Source organism: Camelus dromedarius, chromosome 18, assembly GCF_036321535.1.
Source record: "Camelus dromedarius isolate mCamDro1 chromosome 18, mCamDro1.pat, whole genome shotgun sequence".
In the NCBI taxonomy this organism is placed as follows: Eukaryota; Metazoa; Chordata; class Mammalia; order Artiodactyla; family Camelidae; genus Camelus; species Camelus dromedarius.
In genome coordinates this window covers 17140072-17164771 of record NC_087453.1, presented here as the reverse complement: position 1 = coordinate 17164771, position 24700 = coordinate 17140072, and the positions used below count along the sequence as shown (strand labels likewise).

At 45.6% G+C, this 24700-nt stretch overlaps 1 protein-coding gene across 1 annotated transcript; it reads left to right on the top strand.

Annotated features, from left to right (window-relative positions):
- Positions 1-1422: 1422 nt before the first annotated feature.
- LOC105085010 (lipopolysaccharide-binding protein) lies at positions 1423-24700 on the top strand. The gene is made up of 15 exons (XM_010975240.3): positions 1423-1577; positions 4089-4203; positions 5374-5502; positions 8860-9015; positions 9600-9663; positions 12209-12272; positions 14094-14185; positions 14690-14866; positions 16224-16283; positions 18293-18460; positions 19712-19779; positions 20319-20361; positions 21118-21181; positions 22000-22076; positions 23923-24700. Exons 1-15 carry the CDS (start codon positions 1454-1456, stop codon positions 23965-23967), a joined length of 1446 nt encoding a protein of 481 aa, XP_010973542.1. The 5' UTR covers positions 1423-1453; the 3' UTR covers positions 23968-24700.

Here is a 24700-nt window from a genome sequence, read left to right as displayed (position 1 = left end):
GGACTCTGACAACCTCAGCCTTGGGCACAGAGGAGCAGAAAAGCCCTGGCTGTGGGCTTCCAGGCACTCAGCACGGGAAGTTCTGATCTCAACCCCAATTCCAGTGCCTTTTATGACCCACTGGGGAAAAACTCCATCACTCCTGCCACGGGCAATTTATTGAGGCAGTCATGAAGGCCCACCCAATTTCAAGGGGAGGGCACAAGCCTCCCCCTTTCGATGGAAAAAGTATCAAAGAATTTGTGGGCATATTTTTAAATGACTACAATTACAAAAAGGCAGAGAGTGGTCAAAGCAATGATGGAGAAAGTGCAGAGGATTCAGGGACCCCAAAGGAGAATCATTCTCTAATCCAGGGAAACTTGGGAGTATCAGGGAAGGCTTCCCGGAGGTAGGGGCAGAACAAAATTCACAAATACAGGGAGTCCTTGGGAAAGGAGAGATCCCTATGAGTTAAGCACACCTCTACTATAAATTTTGATTTCCCAAATAAAATTGGATTGCCTTTACTTACTGCAAATTCACTGTATCCCGAGAAAATTAAAAATCTGAAATACCAGCAAACAAAAAGATTTAAAAAAAAAAAACCCCACAATCCTGCCCATCCAACCATAACTCATCCCTCATAACTCCTTGCTAAAAATTTTCCAGATTGGCAAACATGGGAACAGAACAAAGAAATAGAACCTCACTCTATAGGCATCTTTCTTTATCAAGAAAGACCTTTATTTCTGCAGCCTCTCTTTAAATGCGTCACAGTTAATGTACCCAATGCCCTTTGTTGAATGCCTTACATTGGGTCCCACTCTTGCCTTGTCGATGTCACATGGAGCAGCAAAGGGCATCTTACTGCAGTGACGTATTTCCACACTGACTTAATTATGTACCGAGAGTCAAGTTCCAGAAGTGGAATTGCTGGATCACCAGGCATGCAGGTGTGTAAGGATTTGCCAAATTGGCTTCCAGAAAATTTTACCACCAGCGAGGTTTGAGAAAGCCTGTTTTCCCACAGGAGATGGGGAGTAGGGGGAGGAGGGGAAAATATCTTTTTCACATAAACAGAGTTGAGTATAACTCAACTGGCTTTGACTCCCAGCTGTGCCACCTGCCAGGTGTGTAAGTTTGAGCCAGTGACGTGGCTTCTCTGAACCTCAGCCTCCTTGTCTGTAAAACCCGGCCTTCCTGGTTATCGGTGTGGGGTCTTTTACTGGGAAGGGTGTACAGAGTGTCACCTGGGCCCAGGCCAACCCACCCTCTGGCCCCTGGCAGGGACAACAGGTTTTAAGTATGACCTGTGACCCCCTACAGTGTTGCAAGCAGGTTCCAGTCACCAGGCCTCCCCTTCCTGATCCCAGGAACCCGCCCCACTCAGGGGCCACCCCCGCCCTCGGGCCTCAGCTACTTAAGGGAGCTGAGGCTGCGACAGGCCTGGCCCAGCCTGCTGGGAACCAGGATGGGGGCCTTGGCCGGGGCCCTGCCCTCTCTCCTGCTGGGAGTGCTGCTCATGTCTGCCCCAGAGACCCTGGGTGACAATCCCGGCCTGGTCGTCAGGATCACCAACAAGGGCTTGGAGTACGGTAAGGAGCTGCGAGGTCGGCTGGGCTTGGCTGACCCGCTTGGCCCCAGGCTGCTCTGGGTACAGCCGGGGACACAGACGGGATTCTCCTTCAGGTCGGCGCAGCCAGCCCGGTCAGGCAGCTCTGGCTCAGGTCCTGGCCTCGTCACGCAGCCACTGGGCTCCTGGGGCATGTAACTTGTCTTAGCTGGGTTTCCCACTGGCCAATGGAGAGAAAGAGTTGGGAGCAAGTAGTTGATGGGGGAGGTGAAAACATAGGAGGGTGGGAAGGCGAGATGGGGGAGGGCAGGTGGCCAGGGGAGGTGTGTTAGTAAACCAGCTGTCACCCCAGTGACGGGAACAGTTCCGCTGGAAAAGACTTGTTCAAATTTGAAAACATATGCCTTAAAACTAGATGTTGGGGAATGGGGTGGTGGGTATAGCTCAGTGGTAGAGTGCGTGCTTAGTATGCATGAGGTCCTGGGTTCAATCCCCACTACCTCCATCACAAAAAAAAAAAAAAAAAAAGTATTAGAAAAAAACTAGTAGGGGAGGGTATAGCTCAAGTGGTAGAGCACATGCTTAGCATACACAAGGTCCTGGGTTCAATCCCCAGTACCTCCTCTAAAAATAAAATAAATAAATAAATCTAATTACCTCCCCTGCAGAAAAAAAAAATTTTTTAATTAAAAAAAATACTAAAGGGATAAATTAGGGGTTGGGGATTAACAAATACACATTACTATATATAAAATAGATAAACAACAGGACCTACTGTATAGCACAGGGAACTATATTTAATTCCTTGTAATAACGTATAATGGAAAAGAATCTGAAAAGAAAAAGAAATATGTATATGTACCTAAAACTAACATTGTAAATCAACTACACTTCAATCAAAAAAAATTTTTAAATGGATTTCAGAACGGTGGTTACGTCCCGCAGCCGGTAGCAAACCAGGCGCCCAGAAGGGTGTTAGGGTTTCATTACATCTTGCTCTAGAGGGCGGCTAGATGGGTGCATAAACATATAAAATTACTTCCCAATAACTTTAAGATTAGTGCCTTTAAGGTTTTACCTCTAAGTATATTATACCTCAGTTTCAAAGAATGGGTAAAATTACGGCTATTGATTTACAATATTGTATTTCGTGTGTACAGCATAGTGATTCAGTTATTTTTTCGCAGATTATATTCCATTATAGGTTATTACAAGATATTGAATATACAGTAAATCCTTGATGCTTATTTATCTTATACAGAGTAGTTCGTATCTGTTAATCCCATACGCTTAATTTGTCTGTCCCCCACCCCTCTCCCTTTTGGTAAACATAAGTTTGTTTTCTATGTCTGTGAGTCTGTTTCTGTTTTGTATGTCGATTCATTTGGATTATTTTTGAAAAGATGCTAAAACAAGTCCTCAGAATTAATCCAAGGGGCAAGGGATCTGAGGTAGTTATATACCGTTCCCCACAGTAATTGATGGAGGGCTGGTCCTCACATTTGTGGAGCCTCAATTGCCTTATCTGTTCAATGAGGTAATGACATTCCCTCAGGTAGAGTTGCTGGAAGACCAGACTGGATGGGAACAGAGAGAAAGAAATCAGGAAGGGCTTCTTGGAGGAGGTGAGGTAGAAAAGATAAGTGGGAGTTAGCCAGGGACAAGGGATAGCATTCTGGCAGAGACTAGCTTGTGCATTTGCTCAAGGGTGGACTGCAAACTGGAAAGAGGTGGAGTTAGGGAGACCGCTGGTCATCTGTGTACACATGCCCTCCCTGAGAGCAGAATTCTAGCTCTCTAGCGCCTCAGAGTATACAGACAGTCCTAGTAAATGCTGTTTATATTGAAACCTAAATCAGGCAAAGTTTGCCTTTTGATCCTTTCCACTGTGTGAGTCTACCACATTTCTTTAAGTCCTCTAAAGCTGGACATTTTGGTCCTTTCCAATTTTCAATAGCATAAACCCTGCATTTACTGAGTGCCTAATGTATGCCAGGCACAAAGCAAGGGTGCTTTTCATCCTGCCAGCCCCCTTTCTGGGCTGCAATGATCTCTTTTAATCCTCATGCCACCCCAGGGAGGAAAGTATTATTATCATTGCTACTAGACAGACCAAGAACGCCAAGGTTGAGGACTTGCTCAAGGTCACCCAGCAAGAAAGATGCCAATGTGAGGATTCTAGTCCTAAAATCCTTACAGTTTCTTCTACACAGGTTAGATGCCATGAAGGATAGGAAAGAGGGCCCCTCAGCCAAGCACACGGCACTCCTCTCCCGTGGAGCTGCTGACAAAAACATTGTTTCCTCATCCATGTAATGGGCACAAACATAACTACCCCACCTGAAATGCAATGATGCTCCTGAGTGTCTCTCATGCTACCTGGGACTCCAGAGGGGCTCAATAGCCTGCAACTGTAATTAATCCTAATAGGGAAGTTGGCCCTTTTCCCCAGGGCAGGTGGGAGCCACCGAAGGGTTTAGAGGGGAGGGAGGCAGGCCAACCAGTCTGACTTCCAGCTTTTTTCTGTCCACAGTGGCCAGAGAGGGGCTGGTGGCCCTGCAGAATAAGCTGCACAAAATCACACTGCCCGATTTCACTGGAGACGTCAATATCAAACACGTCGGCAGTGGGCACTATGAGCTCTACAGGTAGGGCTCCTTTCTGCTGGGGCCCTGAGGAGTCTGGGCAGGGCTGGAGGTCTGGAGAGGAAGGGAGGGAGAGCCCCAGGATTGGGTCAGGACAGACAGACAGTGGGATGGGGCAGATGGTGGGATGGTTCCTTGCAGAATTCAGAGGGAAATTCTGAGAAGAACTTGGGCCCCTTCATTCATTCATACAACAGATATTAATGAAGACCTCCTAGCTGTGGGAACTGAGCCTCAGTTTTCTTATCTGTAAAATGGAGATAACTTGCTACTTCTTTGGGGTGATCATCCAGGGTGTGGCCTGGCCAATGGATATAATTTGGAAGAGAAGATAGACCTTAAACTTTTTTGTAGACCTTAAACTTTAAATAGAGTAGTCCAATGGTTAGAGCTAAGGTTTGCACATCTGGAGGAGTCAACGAAGTCTTCCCGGAGTGGCGGCATTCGAGCTGAATCTTCAAAGGATCATTAGACACAAGCAGCTGATGCTAAAAAAGGCATCACTTTTTGAAAGACAGACAATGAGGTTGGGGCAGTTGGGCCCATAGCTCATCATGCCCTCTCTGTTCACCATCACTGATGGCTTCAGTCACTCCTTCTTTTATTCTGTCCATCAGTAAACATTTATTGAGCACCTACTGTGTGCCAGGCAAAGAAAATGGAACCTGACTATTCTTTTCCCATTGACGGCCCCACCACGTGTATCATCTTCTCCTAGCCCTTTCGTGTCTCTTTTCAAGGCTGCCCTCGGCCTTCCCCGAACTGGATTCCCTGACTGGGACGTGAGGAGAACGGGGATGGCGGGCTGTGTTTATGTGCCCTGCTCAGGACCCAACCAGGGTCAGGAGATTCATGGGCTCTGGTCCTGACTGTGCAACTTTGGGGAAATGCATACTTTCCAAGAGGTTCTATTCCTGCTCTGTAAAAAGGGGATCAGAACTGCACTGACCCCTCTGTGAGGCCTGACAATGCATATAAAGCACTTAGCATGGCCGCAGATTCAGTGTAGGGCACACAGCAGGTGACAGCAAGTGAGTGGGGGGAGCCGCACGCCAGGCTCTGCTGGCCTAGTCCTCGCGGGGATGGGGGTGAGAGCAAGACCCCTGCTGAGACTGGACTTGCCTCCGCCTCCATGTGGGGGCTGATGCCGCTTCCCTGGGTCTCTCTCCCCAGCCTGGAAGTCCACAGCTGCGAGCTGCTCGGCTCTGCTCTGACGCCCCTCCCTGGCCAGGGCCTGCATTTCAGCATCTCTGACTCCTTCATCAGGGTCAAGGGCAAGTGGAAGGTGCGCAAGTGGAAACTGTAAGTGGACTCTGTGCTTGGCCTTGGCATTCCTTCCCTCCCTCTTGGGTCCAGGGTGTTCCTAGCTCATCAAAAGTCCACATGGTGGAGAGAAGGAGTGCAGCCCAGAGGAAGACCAGGGTCTGGGTCCTGGCCCTTGGCTGAGCCCCTTCCCCTCTCAGGCCTCCCTGATGGGGCAGTGGTTGAACTCAGTGAGACAATAGTGTGTCTTCTGGGTTTGCTTCCCCCACAGCAGACCCCAAGACAAGAATTCAAGTGCAAGTATTTTCTCTGGAGAGTAACCTAGGGAAACGTCCATGGGGTGTGCAGAAGGGAGGTGGCAAGAAGGACGTAGGCCCGGCAGCTAATGGAGCTTGACCCTCCTGGGGACCCCTGGGGACAGTGTAGGCAGAGCCCACCTCTGAGTTCCCCCACCCTCCTGCTTGCCATTGGTCAGGGGTGACTCCCAGGAGCACAAACTCTCCAGCACTGTGAACTGTTCTCTGACCTCCAGTCCTTGGAAGGAAGGTGGGTTAGTTTCCCTGGGCAGCCAGAGTGAAATGTCACAGACAGGAGGCCTCAAACAACAGAATTTTTTTCACATTCTGGAGGCTAGAAGTCCAAGACCAGGATGTCGGCAGGTTTAGTTTCTTCTAAGGCCTCTTGCCTGAGCTTGCAGGTGGCCGCTCTGTCTCCGTGTCCTCACATGGTCATCCTTCTGTAAGCCTGCACTCCGAGTGTTTCTCTGTGTGTCCCAATCTCCTCTTCTTAGAAGGACACCAATCAGATTGGACTCTGGCCCACTCTAATGGCCTAATTTTCAATCAATCACTGTTTAAAGGCTCTGTCTCAAATACAGTCACATTCTGTGTCCTGGAGGGTTAGGACTTTCAACATAAGAATTTTGGGGAGACACAGTTCAGCCCCTAACAGGAAGGTAACAATGCGTGTTGTGATCACATTTACACTTCAGACCTGCACTGTCCAATAAGGTCACCTCTGGCCACATGTCTTGACTGAGTACATGAAAAGTGGTTGGTACACACTGAGATCTGCTGTAAGTGTGAAACAGCTGATTTGCAGACAGTACAAAAAACGAACATAAGAAAACTTATTAGTAACTTTTCCATTGATTCCATGTTGAGTTGATAATATGTACTATCAAAATTAATATCACCTGTTTCTTTTCGCCTTTTTTAATGTGGCCACTAGAAAATTTTAAATAACCTATGTGGTTCACATTATATTCCTTCTGGGTGGCACAACTTTAGAAAGATGCTCAGTAGAAATGTCACCTATATACGACATCTATTTAATTTCTGTGCAAGGAATCAGGCCATACTCTTCTGCCCTGGATTTTTTTCATTAAAGTATCTTAAAGCTCTCTTTGTGGGAGCATATAAATAGCTACTTCATTCTTTTTTTTTTTTAATCTTTTTTAAATATAGTTTTTTATTGAGGTGAAATTCCCATAACATAAACTAACCACTTTAAAGTACACGAGTCAGTGGCATTTAGTACCACAGTCACAAGTTGTAAAACCACCACCTCTGTCTAGTCCCACAATAGGTTCATCACCCCAAGAGATGCTCCGTACCACTGAGCAGTCGCTCCCCACTCCCCACCCCCCGTAGCCTTGACCATTCCTCCTTCTGTCTCTGTGGATTTACCTATTCAGGACCTTCCAAACAAATGGAATCATACAAGATATGACATTTTGCGTCTGGCTCTGTTATGTAGCATAATATTTTCAAGATTCATCCACCCTGCAGTACTCATCAGTACTTATTCCTTTTTATGGCTGAGTAATATTTCATTGTATAGCTAGGTCCCATTTGGCCTCATGCTTTCTATTTTTTTATTTATTTTTATCAAAGCATAGTTAATTTACAATGTTGTGTTAGTTTCTGGTGTACAGTAGAGTGATTCAGTTATACATATATTCAGATTCTTTTTCATATTCTTTTTCATTATAGGTTATTATAAGATATTGAATGTAATTCCCTGTGCTATACAGTAGGACCTTGTTGTTTATCTATTTTATATGTTGTAGTTTGTATCTGCTAATCTCAAACTCCTAATTTATTCCTCCCCCTCTCCCCACTTTGGTAACCGTAAGTTTGTTTTCTATGTCTGAGAGTCTTTTTCTGTTTTATAAGTAAGTTCATTTGTATCATTTCTTTTAGATTCTACATATTAAGTGACATCATATGATATTTGTCTTTTTCTTTCTGACTTCACTTAGTATGGTCATCTCTAGGTCCATCCATGTTGCTGCAAATGGCATTGTTCCTTTTTTATGGCTGAGTAGTATTCCATTGTGCGTGCGTGTGTGTGTGTGTATGCCATGTCTTCTTTGTCCAGTCATCTGTCAGTGAACATTTATGTTGCTTCCACATCTTTGGCCTCATTTTTTCTAAAAGCTACATAGCATAGGTGCCCACAACGTAGTGAACCTATCCTGACTAGTTGACATTTAAGGTTGTTTTCTCATTTCTTGCTATTACTTGTGATGCTGCAATGAGCTGCCCCACATATATATCTTGACAGGATGAGCCACAGAGTAAAGACTTAGAAGTAAAATTACTGGGGCAAGGATATGTGGTTAAATTAGGATAGATCCCACCCATTTGTGTTCCAGATGTGCTCTCCCAGCCAGTGCCTGGTTGACCCATATATTCACAAGCACTGGGTATGAAAACTTCTAATCTTTTTATCAATCTGGTGGGTGAAAACTGGCATCATTGTGATTTTCTCTTTTAATAACGTTTCATGTGCTTATTTGCAATTGAACTTCCTGTTCATATCTTTGATCTCTTTTTTTTTCCCCTTTGGGTTGTTTTGTTCTTTCCTTGTTACTTTGTATAGGCCTTGTTCTTTGTGTGTTAAGGAAATGAAATCATATATTAGCTCATATGTTAAGGAAATTAGCTCTTTGGTTGGCTCAAGATACAATTTTTTTTTACTTTGCATATGGCATTTTTTGTTGTTATTCATTACAGTTTTTTTTTAAACAGGGTTTTTAAAATAAGCCTTTTTTTTCACTAAAGTTTTAATTTTCTGCGCTGGCAACCATTTCCTGAAAGCATCTTAAAGGACAACCATTTCCTTTATGGCTTCTGAGACTTGGATCCCGCCTAGAAAGGTCTTTGCTCATCCCTGATCATAACTAAATGGACCCAAGCTTTCTTCTTGATTTTTTATGTTTGTATTTGTGATGAATCTTTGCTTTGTAATAAATATTTATAATAATTTTTTAAATTAAATTTTTATCCCAGCTTCACTTCTGTGCAGATAAGAATTGAGATTTATACTTTCCCCCAAAGCAGTGGCCGACTCTAATCTAGGAATCAACTATTGGTTCTCTTTCTCCTCCAGGAAACTACAGGGCTCCTTTGACCTGAAGGTTGAGGGCATCACCATTTCAGTCAATCTTCTCTTGGGCAGTGAGCCCTCTGGGAGGCCCAAGGTCGCTGTCTCCAGCTGTAGCAGCCACATCCGTGATGTAGAGACACATGTGTCAGGAGATTTGGGGTAGGTTACCACTGGCTGCAGCTAGAGACCCATCCAGCCCAAGGCCTGGCCTCTGATGAGCATCCGGGTCCAGGCGTAAGCCACAGGCAGATCACGTGCACTTGGAGATAATTCTTTGGGGGACCTGCTGAAATTAGCAGAAGCAAGTTTAAGTTCAGAGTCTTGGTGTGTCATTTCCACCAAAAAATGAACTTCATGGGACCACCATCAGGCAAATGAAATTTGGCTACTGAAGGAATACAAAGAATTTGGCTAAAAGAGAGTTGATGAAAATATACACACCCTTCAAGGAGTCTCTTCAAGTGTCAGTTTCTTCGATTAGAAAAACATGGATTCTTGAGCCCCTCCCCCAAATCTACTGAATTTGGGGTGCTGCAGGGGGCTGGGATGCCAGATGCACTGAATCATTGAGTGTGCTGGGAGCTGGGACTCTGAGTTTTCATCCCATCCAGGATTCTGGGACACAGCTGGGTACCGCGATGGGGTAGGGAGGGCTCCCTTGGGGACTGGCCTGGCTCTCCCTGGAGCCCCACTGTCCTTGCATTCAGTGGCACAGCTGACTGTCCCCTGGCTTCTCTTCGCAGGTGGCTGCTGAATCTCTTCCACAGCCAGATCGAGTCCAAATTCCAAAGAATGCTGGAGAGCAAGGTATGAGTGGCCAAGTGAGCCCCTTATGGGCTGGGCACAAGTCCTCACAAACCTCTGGCCTTGGATGGCCCTGGGGGCTGGCCCAGCCATTCTCATACCCAAGGCCTAGAGAGGACAAATCAAGGTCATGGAGTTGGTATATGGCAAAACTGGGGGCAGAATATGGGTCTCTGGACTCTGAATCTGTCTGGTTAGGCAGAGAATGGTTAAATTTCTGACCAATGTTGAAACAGCAGAGGCCAAATGGAAACTCCTGCCCCTCCCTCTGCTTGGCCTTGCTCACTGCCCGCCACTGCCCTGCAGTCTGCAAAGGCCAAAAAGGAAATCAACACTTAGGGGCCTGCAGGGACCAAGCAGGAGACTTCGGGAGTATGTGGACCAGGAGGGAGCTCTGGTTTCTACTGGGATGTACTCCTGAGGACCTACCTTGTCTTGGGGAAGCAGCAACAAAGTGCTAGTTTTCCCTATTAAAAAAATTTATGTGGAATCTCCAAATTTTGGAATCTCTACCTAAAACAAAGAGGTCTCATGTTAACTTTCAGTTCTCCCACTCACTACATTCCAAAATCTCATATCTGAGATATCATATACCTGGAGCTGTGTCTGCAGCAATGATTGTGCTTGGGAAGGGAGAAAGCAATGAAGGAGGAAAAGGGAAAACACACACACACCCCTCCTCTCGGTTTGACGTTTGGTTTGGCCATGAGTGCCCTCTGGTGGTTGAAGCTGGAATAGCATGCAGACCCCACAGATTGGATGTGGCAAGCTAGCTGCATTCTGTTCCTTTTCTTATTCTGGGGTCCCGGGGATCTAGGATAGCTTGGGGAATATGTAATAATTATCGTGATAATAAATTACCACGATAATAGTTATTTTTATAAATTAGTATAATTAATGTTATACCAAACGTATCATTGCATAACTATTCTTATTTATAATAATAATGGCGACTATTTATTGAGCCTGTAGTTGGCCAGGAATAATGTACTAAGCACTTCACATGGGCAATGCCACTGAATCCTACCCACAACTTTTGAAGGAGATGCCGGTTTCCTGCACTTAATGGAGGAGGCTTAGAGCATTTAGTAACTCACCTGGGGCCACCTTGTTGACAGAAGGCTAGGTAGGGATTTGAACTTCCTGGAGCTTGGAGCAGCTTGTCCCAAAGGCCTTGTAAGGGCTGGATGTCTCAGGAAAGATGGAGATCTTTCTTGACCCCTGGTCCTTGTGGGTCTTCAGAAATCTCCCAGGACAACTAAGAACCTGGTTGCAGGATGGTTCTGACGCGCCAGTTGGGGAGGGATGTGGTATCTGACCAGCAGGGCTAAGAATAGCAAGTACTTACTGAGTGCTTGCTCCCTGGGCCATCCACCCTCTTGGACACCCCCCTGCCACCCCACCCCACACCCCTCTCCTCCTCTGTATATGTAGATCCATTTGCACCGTAGGCGGTAACTGGTTAACTTTTAAAAGCAGTTTAAAGTGAAGACTCACTCACACACACCTGAACAAAGAAAATATTTACCTATAAATCCAAATGTTTTTAAAATACAGTAAATGTAAATTCCTTTGATGTCAGCCTAGACCTAGTCTTTGTAAACAGTCTCTTGATTGGTTTTCTGCAGTCCTTTTTGCTTACAACATTCTGCTACAAATTCCAGCTCAGATATCTTTTACTACAATGAGAATCTAAAGACATTTGCAGGGCAACCCTGATGCAGAATCCTAGGTTTTTATGATGTTTTTCCTCATAAGCTTTTCTCGCCCACACCAATTTACTAGCATTTTTTTTAAGCAACTCACCCTTCCAAGGCATTGATCTCAGGTTTTCATAGAAACAATTCATCTCTTAGTCATATTTCATGGGCTTACGTAAGAAATAATTCGAGTGACTATAACAGCAAGTAAAGCAAACAGGGTTGAGAACACATTTTTTTTTTCTTAAGAAGCAAGCAACTCAATCAGGGCAACACTTTCTGAGTGCCTACTGTGCGTGGCAGCCTGCTGGATGTGAGTGTTCCATCTTGCACGGGCAGCAGGGAAAACGGGAATATTGATCAATCCAGCCAACCTGTTAAGTGATGACATTTAAGAAGTATCTACGTTAATTATCCACTCATTTGTGTGGCTTTTGCTACTTACTGTCTAGTTCTGCTACTAGACTCTAGATTCTGGGTGGCCAGGGCCCCCCCCCAAAGGAAAAAGTCTTTACTGAGGAGCTTTGGCCAGTGACTCCAGTGCATGACCTCTCAACCGGCTGTGTAGGAGGCCACCCAGCTCTGATATCCAGCCCTGGGATCGACTTTGACAGGTCTGATTGGACCCTTTTGGGGTCCCCATGGGCTCTTGCATGTTTTTGATCATTTCCAATTTCTAAGCACCTGGCACATCATAAGCCCTTATAAATTTTTGTAGCATTAATGGCCAATTAGCAAATACGTGAAATAATGTGACGAAACAATTAGCACAGGGCATGATCAAAGCCAGGGAGCTCACTCAGGCTTTCTCTTCTCTTCCCTTTTCTTTTTTTTTTTTTTTTTTTCAGATTTGTGAAAAGATCGAAGACTCAGTGCCCTCTGACTTACAGCCTTATCTCCAAACTCTGCCAGGTAGAACACCCCACCCACCCGTGGGACACTTTATTGTTATTAGTTTTTATAAGTGCATGTATGTACCTACAAACTCTTACACGGGACAGAAGTATTGAAAGTAAAAATTAAAGTCCCCTTCTCTCTCCAAATTTTCTTCCAGGAGGTAACCTCCATTTGGGGTGTATACTCTCAGATATTTCCTTTGCATGTACATATAAATATAAATACACACATACACAAGTATATGATGATATGTTCCATATGTATTCCTTTTGTTCATGAATATAGGTGAATATATATGGTCTGTAAGAGTACAGACATTGTTCTTTTGTAACTTGTATACCTTGGAGAGTTTCCATATCAGTGCATATAAATTGATCTCATTTTTAAAAACGTTTTTGTGGAAATTAATACAGAGAAAAGTGCTTGATCATAAGCAAAGAGTTTAAAGAATTTTCACAAACTGAGCACACGCATGTACCAACTCCCAGATCAACATACAGAACGTGACTGACCTTTCACAGCCCCATCATGTCTTCCTCTGTCCCTCCCCACCCCTCAAGGTTAACCACTCTCCCAACTGCTCCCAGCAAACATCAGTTTTGCACTTTGTACATGAATGGAACCATATAGTAGAGTCTTTTATCAAAAGCATAAGACTTCCTTTTTTCAGCTTTAAAATAGGAGGTCAATCCACATTGTTGCATGTGGTGAGTTCATTCATGCTCCTTGCCGTGTAATCCACCGTGCCCAAGTCCCTCCATTTATTTATCTTTTCTACTGTTGAAGGCCACTTGGATAGTTTCAGCTTTACACCATTGCAGACAGTGCTGCTATGGATATTCCAGCTCACGTGGACGCATGTCTTGGGGTCTATATCCAGGTGTGAAACGTACACAGTTGTTCTTGCAGCTCATATAATTTCAGCGTTAGCAGACCCTGCCGTAGTTGTAAAAGACCTCACTTTAATAGCTGTGGAGTATTCTGTCTCACAAATGTGTCTCCGTTTGTTTAATAAGTCCCCAGCTGCTCGGCAGGGGAGTTTGCTGCCTTCCGTTGCCACTGCCAACAGTGGGGCAGGGAGCACCCCCGCACCACCTCTTTGCCCGCACACGTGCATGCACCCGGAGAACAGCCCTGTGCAGGTGGAAGTGCCGGGTCTAGGTCCACATGTGAAGTTTGCAGGAACAGTCTTGACAAACTGTCTGAGGTCTCCTACGATGCTGTGCTCTCCAGGTTCCCCACACTCACCTGCTGACATTCCCCCATCAGTGGAGGCCCAGGTGGGCACAGACACCCCAGTGCATGTGACACAGAACTCCCATCCCCCAGGGCCTTGGAGAGGCATGTCCTGGCCTTCTTGGTTATTTGATTTGTGTTGATAGGAAGCCAGTTTTCCCAAAGATCCAGGGCTCAGTTTTACTCTTGGGGAACAATACCTTCAGTTGCAATCCTGCAACTGAAGGATTTTCCTGATTATATGCCCTTTGGCATGAAGCTCCAGGTGTGGAAGGGCTGCCAGACCTGAGCTCCTCCTGCCCGTAGGATGACTGTGTGTGTGCATGTTTGTGTGTGTGTGTGTGTGTGTGTGTGTGTGTGTGTGTGTGTGTGTGTGTGATTCTGGAAACTGCTCTGGCCCCAGGCTAAGCGTCCCACCACCCACATCATCTATCTTAATGAAGGCACTCTTTGCCCCAGCACTGGGCCGAGTGGAGGGGCTTAGGGCAGAAGGTTAAGGCAGAGGGGCTCTGAAGAAAGTCACAGAGAGTGTGGGTCAGCCAGAGCCCTCACCCCTTCTCCATCGCCTGCCTCCTAATTCTGCCCCTCCCTGGTTCACAGTCACAACAGAGATTGACGATTTCATGGGCATTGATTACAGTTTAACGGAAGCCCCTCGGGCAACAGCCCAAATGCTGGAAGTAATGCTTAAGGTAAGGGTCCTGGGGCAGGGGCTTGGGTGGGTCCATTCCCTCAGGGTCAGCCATTTCTTGGGGCCTCTTGTTCCCCTGGCTTCAGACCTGTCCTCATCCCCCCCAGTGGTCCCCGCTGTGTGCAGGGCAGGATGATACGGAGTGGTGGGGAGTGTTCCCAGAGCCAGGACCCTCCCCCAGGTGTCTTAGGCCTCAAAACTTCCCCTCCCCCTTCTTCCCCTCCTTCACCTTTCTCACCATGCAGATGAGGTCTGTCAGAGCTGGCCCTCAGTGGCATATAGGACCAGGAGGTCCTATAGGTTAATATACCAAAGCTTCTGGGGAACTTTGAGGAATGCTGTAGATACACTTTGACCCAAAGAAAAATATAATTAATGGTGGAGTTTCAGGCAGTGCCTTCAGTCCATGTTCCCTCATTAAGCTCTATAGTTCACTCCCTAGCTCAGAGGTCCAGCTCTGGAATCGACTTAGAAAAGTTCAGATGGACTCTATTTCTCTCTCCAGGGTGAAATTTTTAGCCGTGATCACCGCTCCCCAGTTGCCTTCCTTGCTCCTGTCATGAGCCTTCCTGAGGAACACAGCCGAATGGTCTACTTTGCCATCTCTGATTATGCCTTCAACACAGCCAGCCTAGCTTATCACGAAGTGGGGTACCTGAACTTTTCCATCACAGATGACATGGTGAGAATCATCGCAGAACAGCCCTCACAAATGACACTGTAGCCTGGCCTTCCTTCCTTTTTTCCTTTCCACTCATTTACATCAAGGAAATAGCAAATTATGACTAAGAAAAAAAGATCAAGACCAGGAAAAAACGTAAGTTAGCACAATTCTCCTTTTCATTTTAGCTGCCAGGAAGCTCAAAGTCAAAGTTCTTTCTCCTTTATAACAATAGTGGAAGACTTTGCGGCTTGTTTGTGTTGTACTTTTCCCTCCAGACTAGATCTGTTATTCTAATTCATATTTTCTCTTATCCTGATGGTTTGTGGAGGCTTGAAAAAAAGGATTTTAGTAAATGAGGCAGGATAACAGATACACGGATAAATGCATGAAGTTAAATAGACAAGGAAATAAAAAATAAAGCACAATTATGAAGACACTGGGCCCATAAATTGATTTTTTTTAACCATAAATCTGGGAGCTTTCTGTAGCCAAACTAGAAGTGGTGCGTGATTTAGTACCATTTCACAGTGAAAAGGAGAGACAAAGCCTTCGTAGCGCTTAGCTCTAAAACAACGTCTCCAATGTGGTTTTGTATAAAGGATACTAAATTTTATAGTGGGTCATAGCTTTAATATTTCTCCAGTTTCTTTAGTATTTCTGAGTTTTAGATGGCTGTTTCTTTGTTTAAAAAAAAAAAGCTCTTTGTAAAAGCTGAGGTCTCTTGAACAACATCAGGACGGCGGGGAAGACACAATGCCGTCCATATTAGATGGTCCAGCTGACCCTGGTAATGAACTGGGCACTGGCGGTGATGGATGGAGTGACTTTTTGTCTTTGGAATGATTTCTCACCCACGCCCAGGCCGTTTACTTCTATTGTCATGTTTGAGTCACCCTCCCCCGATGCAGCTCTTTCTTTTAGTGGATGGGATTATAATAGCTGTGTTTTATTGAGCGCTCACTATATGCCAGGCCTTGGGCTAGATGGTTTGTACCCACCATCCCATTTAGTCCTCACAATGACCCGATATGTGGGGACTATGCTTATCCCCATTTTGCAGGGGAGGAAGTTGAGGCTCAGCAAGGTAAACGCAGTGGCCTCAGACCACACAGTCACAAAGCCAGGAGCCAAACCTAGGTCTGTGTGACTGCAGATCTCACCCTCTGAGTGGGTCCCACCTGTCACCTACACCCCAAGGAGAACCCCGGGACTCGTGTGTTTATGGTGAATGCAGGACAGGCATCTCGTTGTTGCCATGGTAACCCTGGGCAGTGGAGTAGCTCTGTTATTGAACATCCGCCCACCTCCTCCTCCCTCTTCAGACCTTCAGCTCCAGTGGCAGCATCTAAAACTTCTCTGTGTCCCTTCGCTGCAGGTTCCACCTAACTCTAACCTTCGACTGACCACCAAGTCCTTCCGCGCCTTTGCCCCCCGGGTAAGTCTTCCCTTGGCCCTCGGGGAGGGGCGGGGTAATGAAGACTGAGCGCCCCCTAGACAGCCTTCAGGGGTTTCTCTGTACAACCTCTGCGTTCCTCTCAGTTTCTCCAAGAATCAGAAGGCCAGCAGCTGCAGGTTTGGGGGCTTATTTCCTTTCGAAGTCTGAGTATCAGAGACCTGAGCCCGGTATCTCGCGGGACCACAGGCTGCCCAGTCTTTGATTGGCGAGCTCTGACAATCCCAAGGAAAGCCCACATTTCCCACAGACATATCCTAATTAATGACACCAAACTATTACAGAGGGTGTACTAGGGGCCAGGCACCATTCTTGGTGCTTTAAAAAAATTTTTTTTGAATGGATAATAAATTCTCATGGTTCAAAATTCAGAAGAAAAAGATTAAAGTGTGGAAAGTCCTACCCACTCCTGTCCCCTAAGCATCCAGTTCACATCCCCGGTCTATCCATATTATCAGATTGCACACATCTATGTATATACAAACAAACTCTGTAAAAAATGTTAAAAAAAAAAAAAAAAGGAGAAGAAGAAAGAAAAAAACAAATATTGTGTGTCTTTCCCCTGTTTTTTTACACAAATAGAGGCATAGACACACACCAGTTTGTATCTTACATTCTCCCTTACTATACCAGGAGACCATTCCATGTAGGGAATAAAGAGCTTCCTCACTCTTGTTTTCTTGGGAATCCAGTCCGCTTTCATATTAGGGATTGACCATAGTCTGTGTAGCCGGTCTCCCATGGAAGGACACGTTTCCAGTCTCTCGCTACATCAGTGTTGCAGTGAATAACCTCATAGCTCTGTCACTGCTTAGCTAAACTCTTCATGGGCCGCATCTCACTTAATCCCACGGAAATCCACCTGTCCTCTCCCCTCTTCCCTACTTTCTGAGTCCCCCCAAGACACAGCTCAGACAGGCGGTCATATTTAACATTCCAGGCAGAAGGCTTGAGGATGGCTGAGAGGAATTACAACGGTGGGAAAATTGTTCAGCTTCAAATCCTGCAGTGCCTGGGTCATGTCCTTCCATAAGGCGCCCCCACAGTAGGCCCTTTCTTTCCCTGGAGCCCCACAACAGCCCATCGTGCCTCTATATTGTTGGTACTGGCCTTGGAGGGCCCTTGGCCGCATCGTGGCTCCAACATCCCTTTTGCCCCAGAAAGAGGAGAAAACTCTTCCTCCTGCTACCTGCTCACATCATCATCAACCTGACAGAGAAGCAGCTCAGCCCACTTTCTTCCAGAAGTGGTTTACCTCCTCAACCTTCTAAACATCTCTCTCTTACAATAGATGGTAGATTTTATTCCTGCACAACCAAAAGGTTCACTGTTGTTCCTCCACCAACTTCCCCCCAAAAGGAATGATCTTGCCCCCAATTAAATTTTAGTGAAACAGAAGATTGCCAGCACTTTTGAGACGGTGGGGTCTAGGTGTGTCATATTTCAAAATCATTGGTATCTAGTCTTCGCCTGTGCAGTTACCTGAGTGTGATGAGAGTGGGGAGAAACAATAGCTCTCATCCATTGCCCAGGGAGGGGCATGGAGTGAAAAAAAAAAATCAGCCCAACCTTCATGGAGAACAGTTTGGCAACACCTGGCAGAAGCTTTAAAAATATCCCTGCCCTTGTACTCAGCAAGTTCACATTGAGGACCGTATTCCCCCAAATAATAGCCGAAGGTACACGGCGGGGTGATTATTAAAATGGCAAAACCTTGGAGACAACTTGATGCTCAATAGGGTTAAATCAATTCAGTACCCATGCATGCATGATGGAATGCCATGCAGCCATGACATAGGTGGTGCAAACTCCATGTGTCTGACGTGGAAAGATGGCTAGTTATACCTGTAAGAGAAAAAGGCACAGAGCATTTTGTGGAAATAAAACCGACCAAGAAGTGTTCTCAGCTTGATCTGACTCCCTCAGGGTTCAGAAACATAATTCTCTTCTGCTTCTCTTTTCTTGACATAATCTCTTCATTCTGCCCCCAGTTAGCCAGGAAGTACCCCAACATGAACTTGGAGCTCCAAGGAGCGATGGTCTCTGCGCCGTCCCTGAACTTCAGCCCTGGAAATATCTCCTCAGCCCCCCAGATGGAGGTTGAGGCCTTTGTGCTGCTGCCTAACTCCATCAGGGAGCCTGTCTTCCGGCTTGGTGTGGTAAGGGGCAATGCCTTCGCAAATGCTTTTCCCTTTTCCTGCATGCTTTACCCCCCATTCACCATCTGGCTGATTCTTTCCCATCTCAACTTAAGTATCACTTCCTCAGATAGGCCTTCCATGATTGCCTTTACCCCTGATCTATTTTAGGCCCCTTGTCTTTTTTTTTTTTTTTCCTTGTAGCACCCTATTATTTTTCCTCATAGGACTTATTATAAAGTTACTTATGTATCTGTTTGCAGGTTTATTTGTTTAATGTATGTTCATCCCACTAAGTGAGTCTGGGCTATTGTGGGGAGGAAGGCATAGTGGTCTTTGACCTGTTTGCTCCATCTGTATCTGACCCCTGAAGACTACATGTCCCAGGCTCCCTTGCACTCTGATTTCTAGCTTAGCAATGGAAGGCACTGTCAGGAGAATGGAAGGTGGGAGGAAGGAAGAACCCATAGTATTTTTTCCTGTCTTGGACAGAGACTCAGGTACTAACTGTATTTCCTCCATGGTGGCTCCCATAACTCCATCTCTTCCTTCTGTTCCTCCAGTCCTGGGGTGGTAGCAGCTTCCTGCCTCGGCTAATCTCTCAGATGCCTCTCCAACCCTTTTTTTGGCTTTGCAGCAATGCCATCACTTGTGTAACCAATCCCCTGTATTAAATTCCCTCTGAGTTAAATATTGAGAGTGGTGCCTCCTCTCTCAACCAACCCTACCTAACAGCAAAGGGATTCAGGTTTTGGGGGGTCCTGCTCACTGGATGGAGAACTTTGCTGTCTTGTTCCTGGTTTGAAACTCAATAAGACAAATTTCTGGAAGTGTAATTACTCCCAGATGTCATGTCTGCAATTGGATAATTCTTATTGTTATCAAAATTGTTGTTAAGATATTTTAAATTAAAACATAATCTATTATTCTATTTGTATTTGTATTACTAGGGCTGAATCTTGGCCCTGAGATAGCTAGAAATGATCCCTTTAGAGATCTCCTGGGATAGGCTTCCACACCTTCTCTTGGTAGTCTGTTCACAAGTTTAATTGCTATTATAGTCAGCAATTCCAAGTAAAAAATGTTCCAGTTCAAACTCATCTATTGAGCACCTATGATGAGCCTTGTGGGAGTCTACACTCCAGTGGGTCAGTTCCTGCTTTAACCCATTGAGATGTTTGTTTAGAGGAGACAGCCGGGTCTCATAGCTATCCATCCTGTACACGACAACCTCCCTCATTTGGACCTATTTCTTTCTACTGGAATTTCCAGGCCACTAATGTGTCTGCCACATTGACCTTCAACACCAGCAAGATCACTGGGTTCCTGGAGCCAAGAAAGTAAGTCAGCCTCCTGCCCACATGAGGGCCCTTGGCTGGGCTTCCTCCATCTGGACATTGTAGCTGATTCACTGTAGCTGGTGGTGGGATGTGACCAGATGCCCCTGTCAACATTAGGGGCCCACCATTTCGGAAGGAAACTTACATTTTATCCCACTTGGCCCAATTCTTTTGCCCCACTGGTCCTGCCTCCACGAACTTCCTTTCCACATAACCCCCATTACTACCAAATTTCTAAAGAACTTACTAACGCTACTGCTTTCTTAATCTGTGAATTTTACACATCAGCTATACTGACTTCCTGAAATTGCAGAGGCTGTGTTCTTTTACACTACACATTTCCCCTCTGCAAGTCTTCCCAATAAAGTTGTATCATTGTTTTTGGTTCCTCAAATATCTTTTCACTCCCACCCCTACCACATCCTTGGCCCTGTGCCTTCTCAAGTCGGTATCTCCTTTTTTCTGATTAACCCCCACGTTGCTTACATTTCCTATAAGCGTAATGTCCACATCTCTGAATCTTCTCTGATTCATTATAGGATACAAGTGGAACTGAAAGAATCTAAAGTTGGAGTATTCAGTGTAAGTTATTATTGTTTTTATTTATGGAATGATTGGGGCAGTAATTAATTTAGAGTGTTTAATGCGATAGCACCATAATAGAAAATAGAGAAAGAGAAGAGTTACTCTGTGCCCTAGAAAAGCATAGACGCTCTTGAGGACACGAAACATAGGGCAGAGGAACAGTTACCTCCCAATATAAGACTGTATAATTAGGTCATCTATTGGACAGAATTCTTTTAATTGCAAGGAATAGAAGGCCAATTAAAAATGTCTTAAGCAAACAGGAGGGATGTATAGGGTCATATAACCAAAAAAAAAACTAACTAAACTAAACTAAAGCTAGAGGTTTCAGGCATAGCTGGATCCAGGTGTTCAAATTAGTGTATCAAGCATCTCTTTCCAAGGGAAAGAAGGGGGAGGGGCAATAAAATAAAATTTTGTATCATATAAGTAATTTAGGAAAATATTTTCACTGAAAAAAAAATTTAATACTAAAGATAAGACTAAGCCAAACCTTGATGTTCTTCCTAGAGGAAAGACAGTTGGGTGTGTAGTCTTCCAAACTTTTCTATCCCTTTGCACACATATAAATGTGCATTTCAAAATAGTTTAATCTTATAAAGTAGCAGCATGATGTAGGTATCTATCTGAAATTAGCTTTTTTTCAAGCCTTTTGCCATGTCAGCACATACAGAACCACCCCACCCCCAAGGTGGCTCTGTGGACGTTTATTGGTGCATGTGGTTACAGTGTACTTCTCCTGTTCTCCACCAGGTGGAGATGTTGGAGGCGCTGCTCAACTACTACATTCTCAACACCCTCTACCCCAAGGTCAATGGTAAGAATCAGTATGGATTTTTCCAAGTCAAGAGTGGTCACTGCTCTTTGACGGAAAGAACACTGGAAACGTGGCTCTCCTGCGGGCTGTGTGACCTTGGGGGAGTCACTTCTGTTCTTTGAGCTTCAGTGGCCTGTCTGTGGCATGGGAGTATTAAAGTCTATCTCTTCTCCCTCCAGGGCTCTGATGAGGGTTGGGGATGGGGGCAGTTTTTTTGCAGCACAGGAAACCTCCTCCTAAGAGAGAAAGAGGGGCTTGCAGAAGTGCCACCCGCAACACCCTGAAAAGACAGGTGAAAGACTGAGGACCAAGTTAATACACAGAGCACAAGGCAGCTCACCTCTAAATTCACATTTCCCAGTTAGTTGCCAACTCCCTAGTCAAAAAATAAAGCATAAAGACCTAAACCCTCTTTCAATGAGATCCTGGTTCATTTGGCTGCAGTAGAAAGCAGGATGCGGGTGGAGGGCAGAGAGCAGATACCCTCTAGCTTCTTACCATGAGTGTCTGCTGCCCCACCCTCGCCACTGTCTCCATGTAGCACCACAGCTGAGAACTCAGGCCCCTGTGTCAGCCTGCCTGCGTTCAAATCCCGTTCTTCCACTTTCTAGCTGTGTGACCTAGGACAGGTTACTTGGCCACTCTGTGCCTTGATTTCCTGATCTGTGATAAAGGAATAATAATCCCGTCTTTGGTGATAATTAAATGGGAATATACTATGTATAGAATTTGCAGAGAGGAACTTTTTGGGGGTAAAATTTCATCTGTAATTGTTATTTATTAACAAATTTCTCTCCATACTGTGTTTCAACCTCCAGATAAGCTGGAAAAAGGCTTCCCCCTCCCTCTGCTAAAGCAAATTGAGCTCTACGACCCTGTTCTCCAGATCCACAAGGTCAGTGGGTTCAGGGGGGCTCTGAGGATTTGGGGAGAGGGGCTGGTGAGCTTTCCAGGCTCAGAGGTCATATCTCAGTGGGTGGGACCCAGCCCAACCCTGCAGCAGGGAAAGCCTGGACGGGGAGTGGGGGGGGGGGTGCTCAAGGATCAGCTAGATGCCATGAAGCCATTCACGTGTCCTTCAGAAGTGGCACCTCTATGGGGCAGGAGGGAATTGACACAACCTCGGGAACCTCAAGATCAGCTCATTTTGAAAATACAGCCATCTTAGACATGCCAAAAGGGCAGGTTCGGAAAGCCATTTGTAAGTTTTTAAAATTTCTTCTAAATTCTTAAGAATTCTAAATTCTTCAAAGAAGAAGTTTTCATAGATACATATGCTGTTCCTTGTAAACCCATTGCCTGCCCCACACCCACGGCAGATTTTTGATGTACTTCCTTCTAGGCTTTTTGTTTTCTCTCAGCATTTAAAAAGAAGTGTTTGTTTTGGATTGTTGCCATTGCTAGTCCTCAGACCTGTTTTCTTTCTTTTTTTCCCCTCCGTTGCAATGTAGTCTCCTCTCCCTGCTCCCTCCACCCCCGCCAATGTTAAAGACTGTCCCATCCATGCGAAGGATCACAATTTACTTAACTATTTGAATACCAAGGAATAGTCTGATTCTTTACTCTCCACTATTCTGACCAAGTATTTTATGGTCCATCTGTGCCCCATGGTTCAGGTTATATTTCTAGAACAGCATCTGTATGGTAGGATGGCTGGGTGGGCAGTCTTGTGAGCATTCAAGGAGATGCTGCTTTGCACCTGGTACCTCATCAACATCCAGCAAATATCTCCTAAAGAGTGACGGGCAGCAGAATGATCAGGAACATTGAAACAGTGATGAACTGATACATTTAAAAAACAAATGTGCAAAGCCCTTTTGGGCTCGGAAATACTAACATCCAGCCATCACTGAGAGTTTACAAGGAGTGAGACAGATCATTGTTCAAAGCAAGGATGGAGGGAGAATTCGTGTAGCTGGCCTCAGTTTTCTCTTCTGTAAAATGGGATGTAGCCCAAATCTCACTGGGCTCTGGTGAAGATTTGAGCTTCTAGCTCAGTTTGGTACAATGGAAGTCATTTAGAAGATTTGTTACAGTTGACCCTTGAACAACACAGGTTTGAAATGCCTCAGGTCTGCTTATATGTGAATTTTTTTCAATAGTAAATACTAGGGTACTGCACCATCTGCGAAGTTGGTTGAATTTGCAGATGCAGAACCATGGATGCAAGGAACCGTGGATAGGGAAGGCTGACTATAAAGCTGTATGTGGATTTTCCACCTGCGGAGCATCAGTGCCCCAACCCCCATTGTTCAGTGGCCAACTGTATATACTATCATATTCATTTGAGTTTTGAGGTCAACTCTGCCCGTGTGTATGACCACCAAAATGCAGCAGATGGGTCGCTGTGGGAAAGAACTAGACTTTCCTTTGAGTTCAGAGTTCCCGCCCCTTTAGTGATGGAAACTTATAAGGAGGTAGGAGAGTAAACCTCAGAAGCTCACAATTTTGAGTTTTTCTCCAAGGAGAGAGAATTTAGGTGACACAAAGGACATTTATGAGGCCTGCCAGGAAGCAGCAGCTTGGGAAATGACAGATAAATTGCCACCTTAGAGAACGTAGCTGGCAAAAGCTGTGCTTTATGGAGACCTTGGGGACAGAGTTACACGCTCGATTTATGCACCAAACTGGTTTCTGGCAGAGCTTGTGTTTCCCCAGACGTGGGCCTCCCTTTAAATCAGAGATGCGTCTTCTGGGATAGAGGATGCTTTTACCATCCTGTCCTGTCTTGTCTCTCCTAGGACTTCCTGTTCTTGGGTGCCAACGTCCAGTACCTAAGAGTTTGAGGGCAGGGTGAAAGGCAGGGCCTGGAGGCCACAGCTGGACTGGCGAGTTGCATCTCCAGATGTGCAGCGTGTTCCTGGGGATTCTGGGAGGATGAAGACGTTTCTGTTATCAGCTCTGGGGGCCTGGCCTCTGCGCCTACACTCCTCCTTTTCAGCACATGCACCCTCACCCTCTCTGACTCTGGACTTTCCCATCAGACCGACTACGCCCCCCCCCCAACACCCACCTCTGCTAGCTGTGTACTATCTTTAAAAGCAGACACCTTTTTAATTGACCATCAGATTCCTGTGCCTAGCAGAGTGCTGGCAGTTAGTAGGCCCTCAACAAATATTTATTGAGTGGCTCAATGAAGGAACCACCTGATACTCTAGCTGAACCTCCCTACTGCTCACCCTTTTTTGCCTAAGGGGGTCTTTGGACCTCCAAGACTGGACCCTAATCACACTCCCCTTTTTCATCTTCCGCTGCTGTGGGAACCTCAATGAGAGAACAAGGGATTCTGTTCCGCACTCAGCCCTGAACTTGGCACTCATGCCTGCTCTTAAGGTGCTTGTCCATCCCAGTTTATGGGCACTTCACGGGCTTATTTCATTATGTGCTCCCTCCCTCCCTTCTTGCCTGCTGAAGACACAGGAGCCACTGGGTCTCCTGGAGCAAAAGCTCAGCCTCCTGCTGCTTTCCCCATCGAAAGGGGTATAAATTAGGAGGAAATGGATCTGTCTAGGTTTTGGT

Coding starts and splice junctions, on each gene's coding strand:
- LOC105085010 (XM_010975240.3), top strand. CDS start 1,454: ATGGGGGCCTTGGCCGGGGCCCTGCCCTCTCTCCTGCTGGGAGTGCTG. Junction 9,664..12,208: donor AAAGAATGCTGGAGAGCAAG/GTATGAGTGGCC, acceptor TTTTTTTTTCAG/ATTTGTGAAAAGATCGAAGA. Junction 19,780..20,318: donor GGGTTCCTGGAGCCAAGAAA/GTAAGTCAGCCT, acceptor GATTCATTATAG/GATACAAGTGGAACTGAAAG.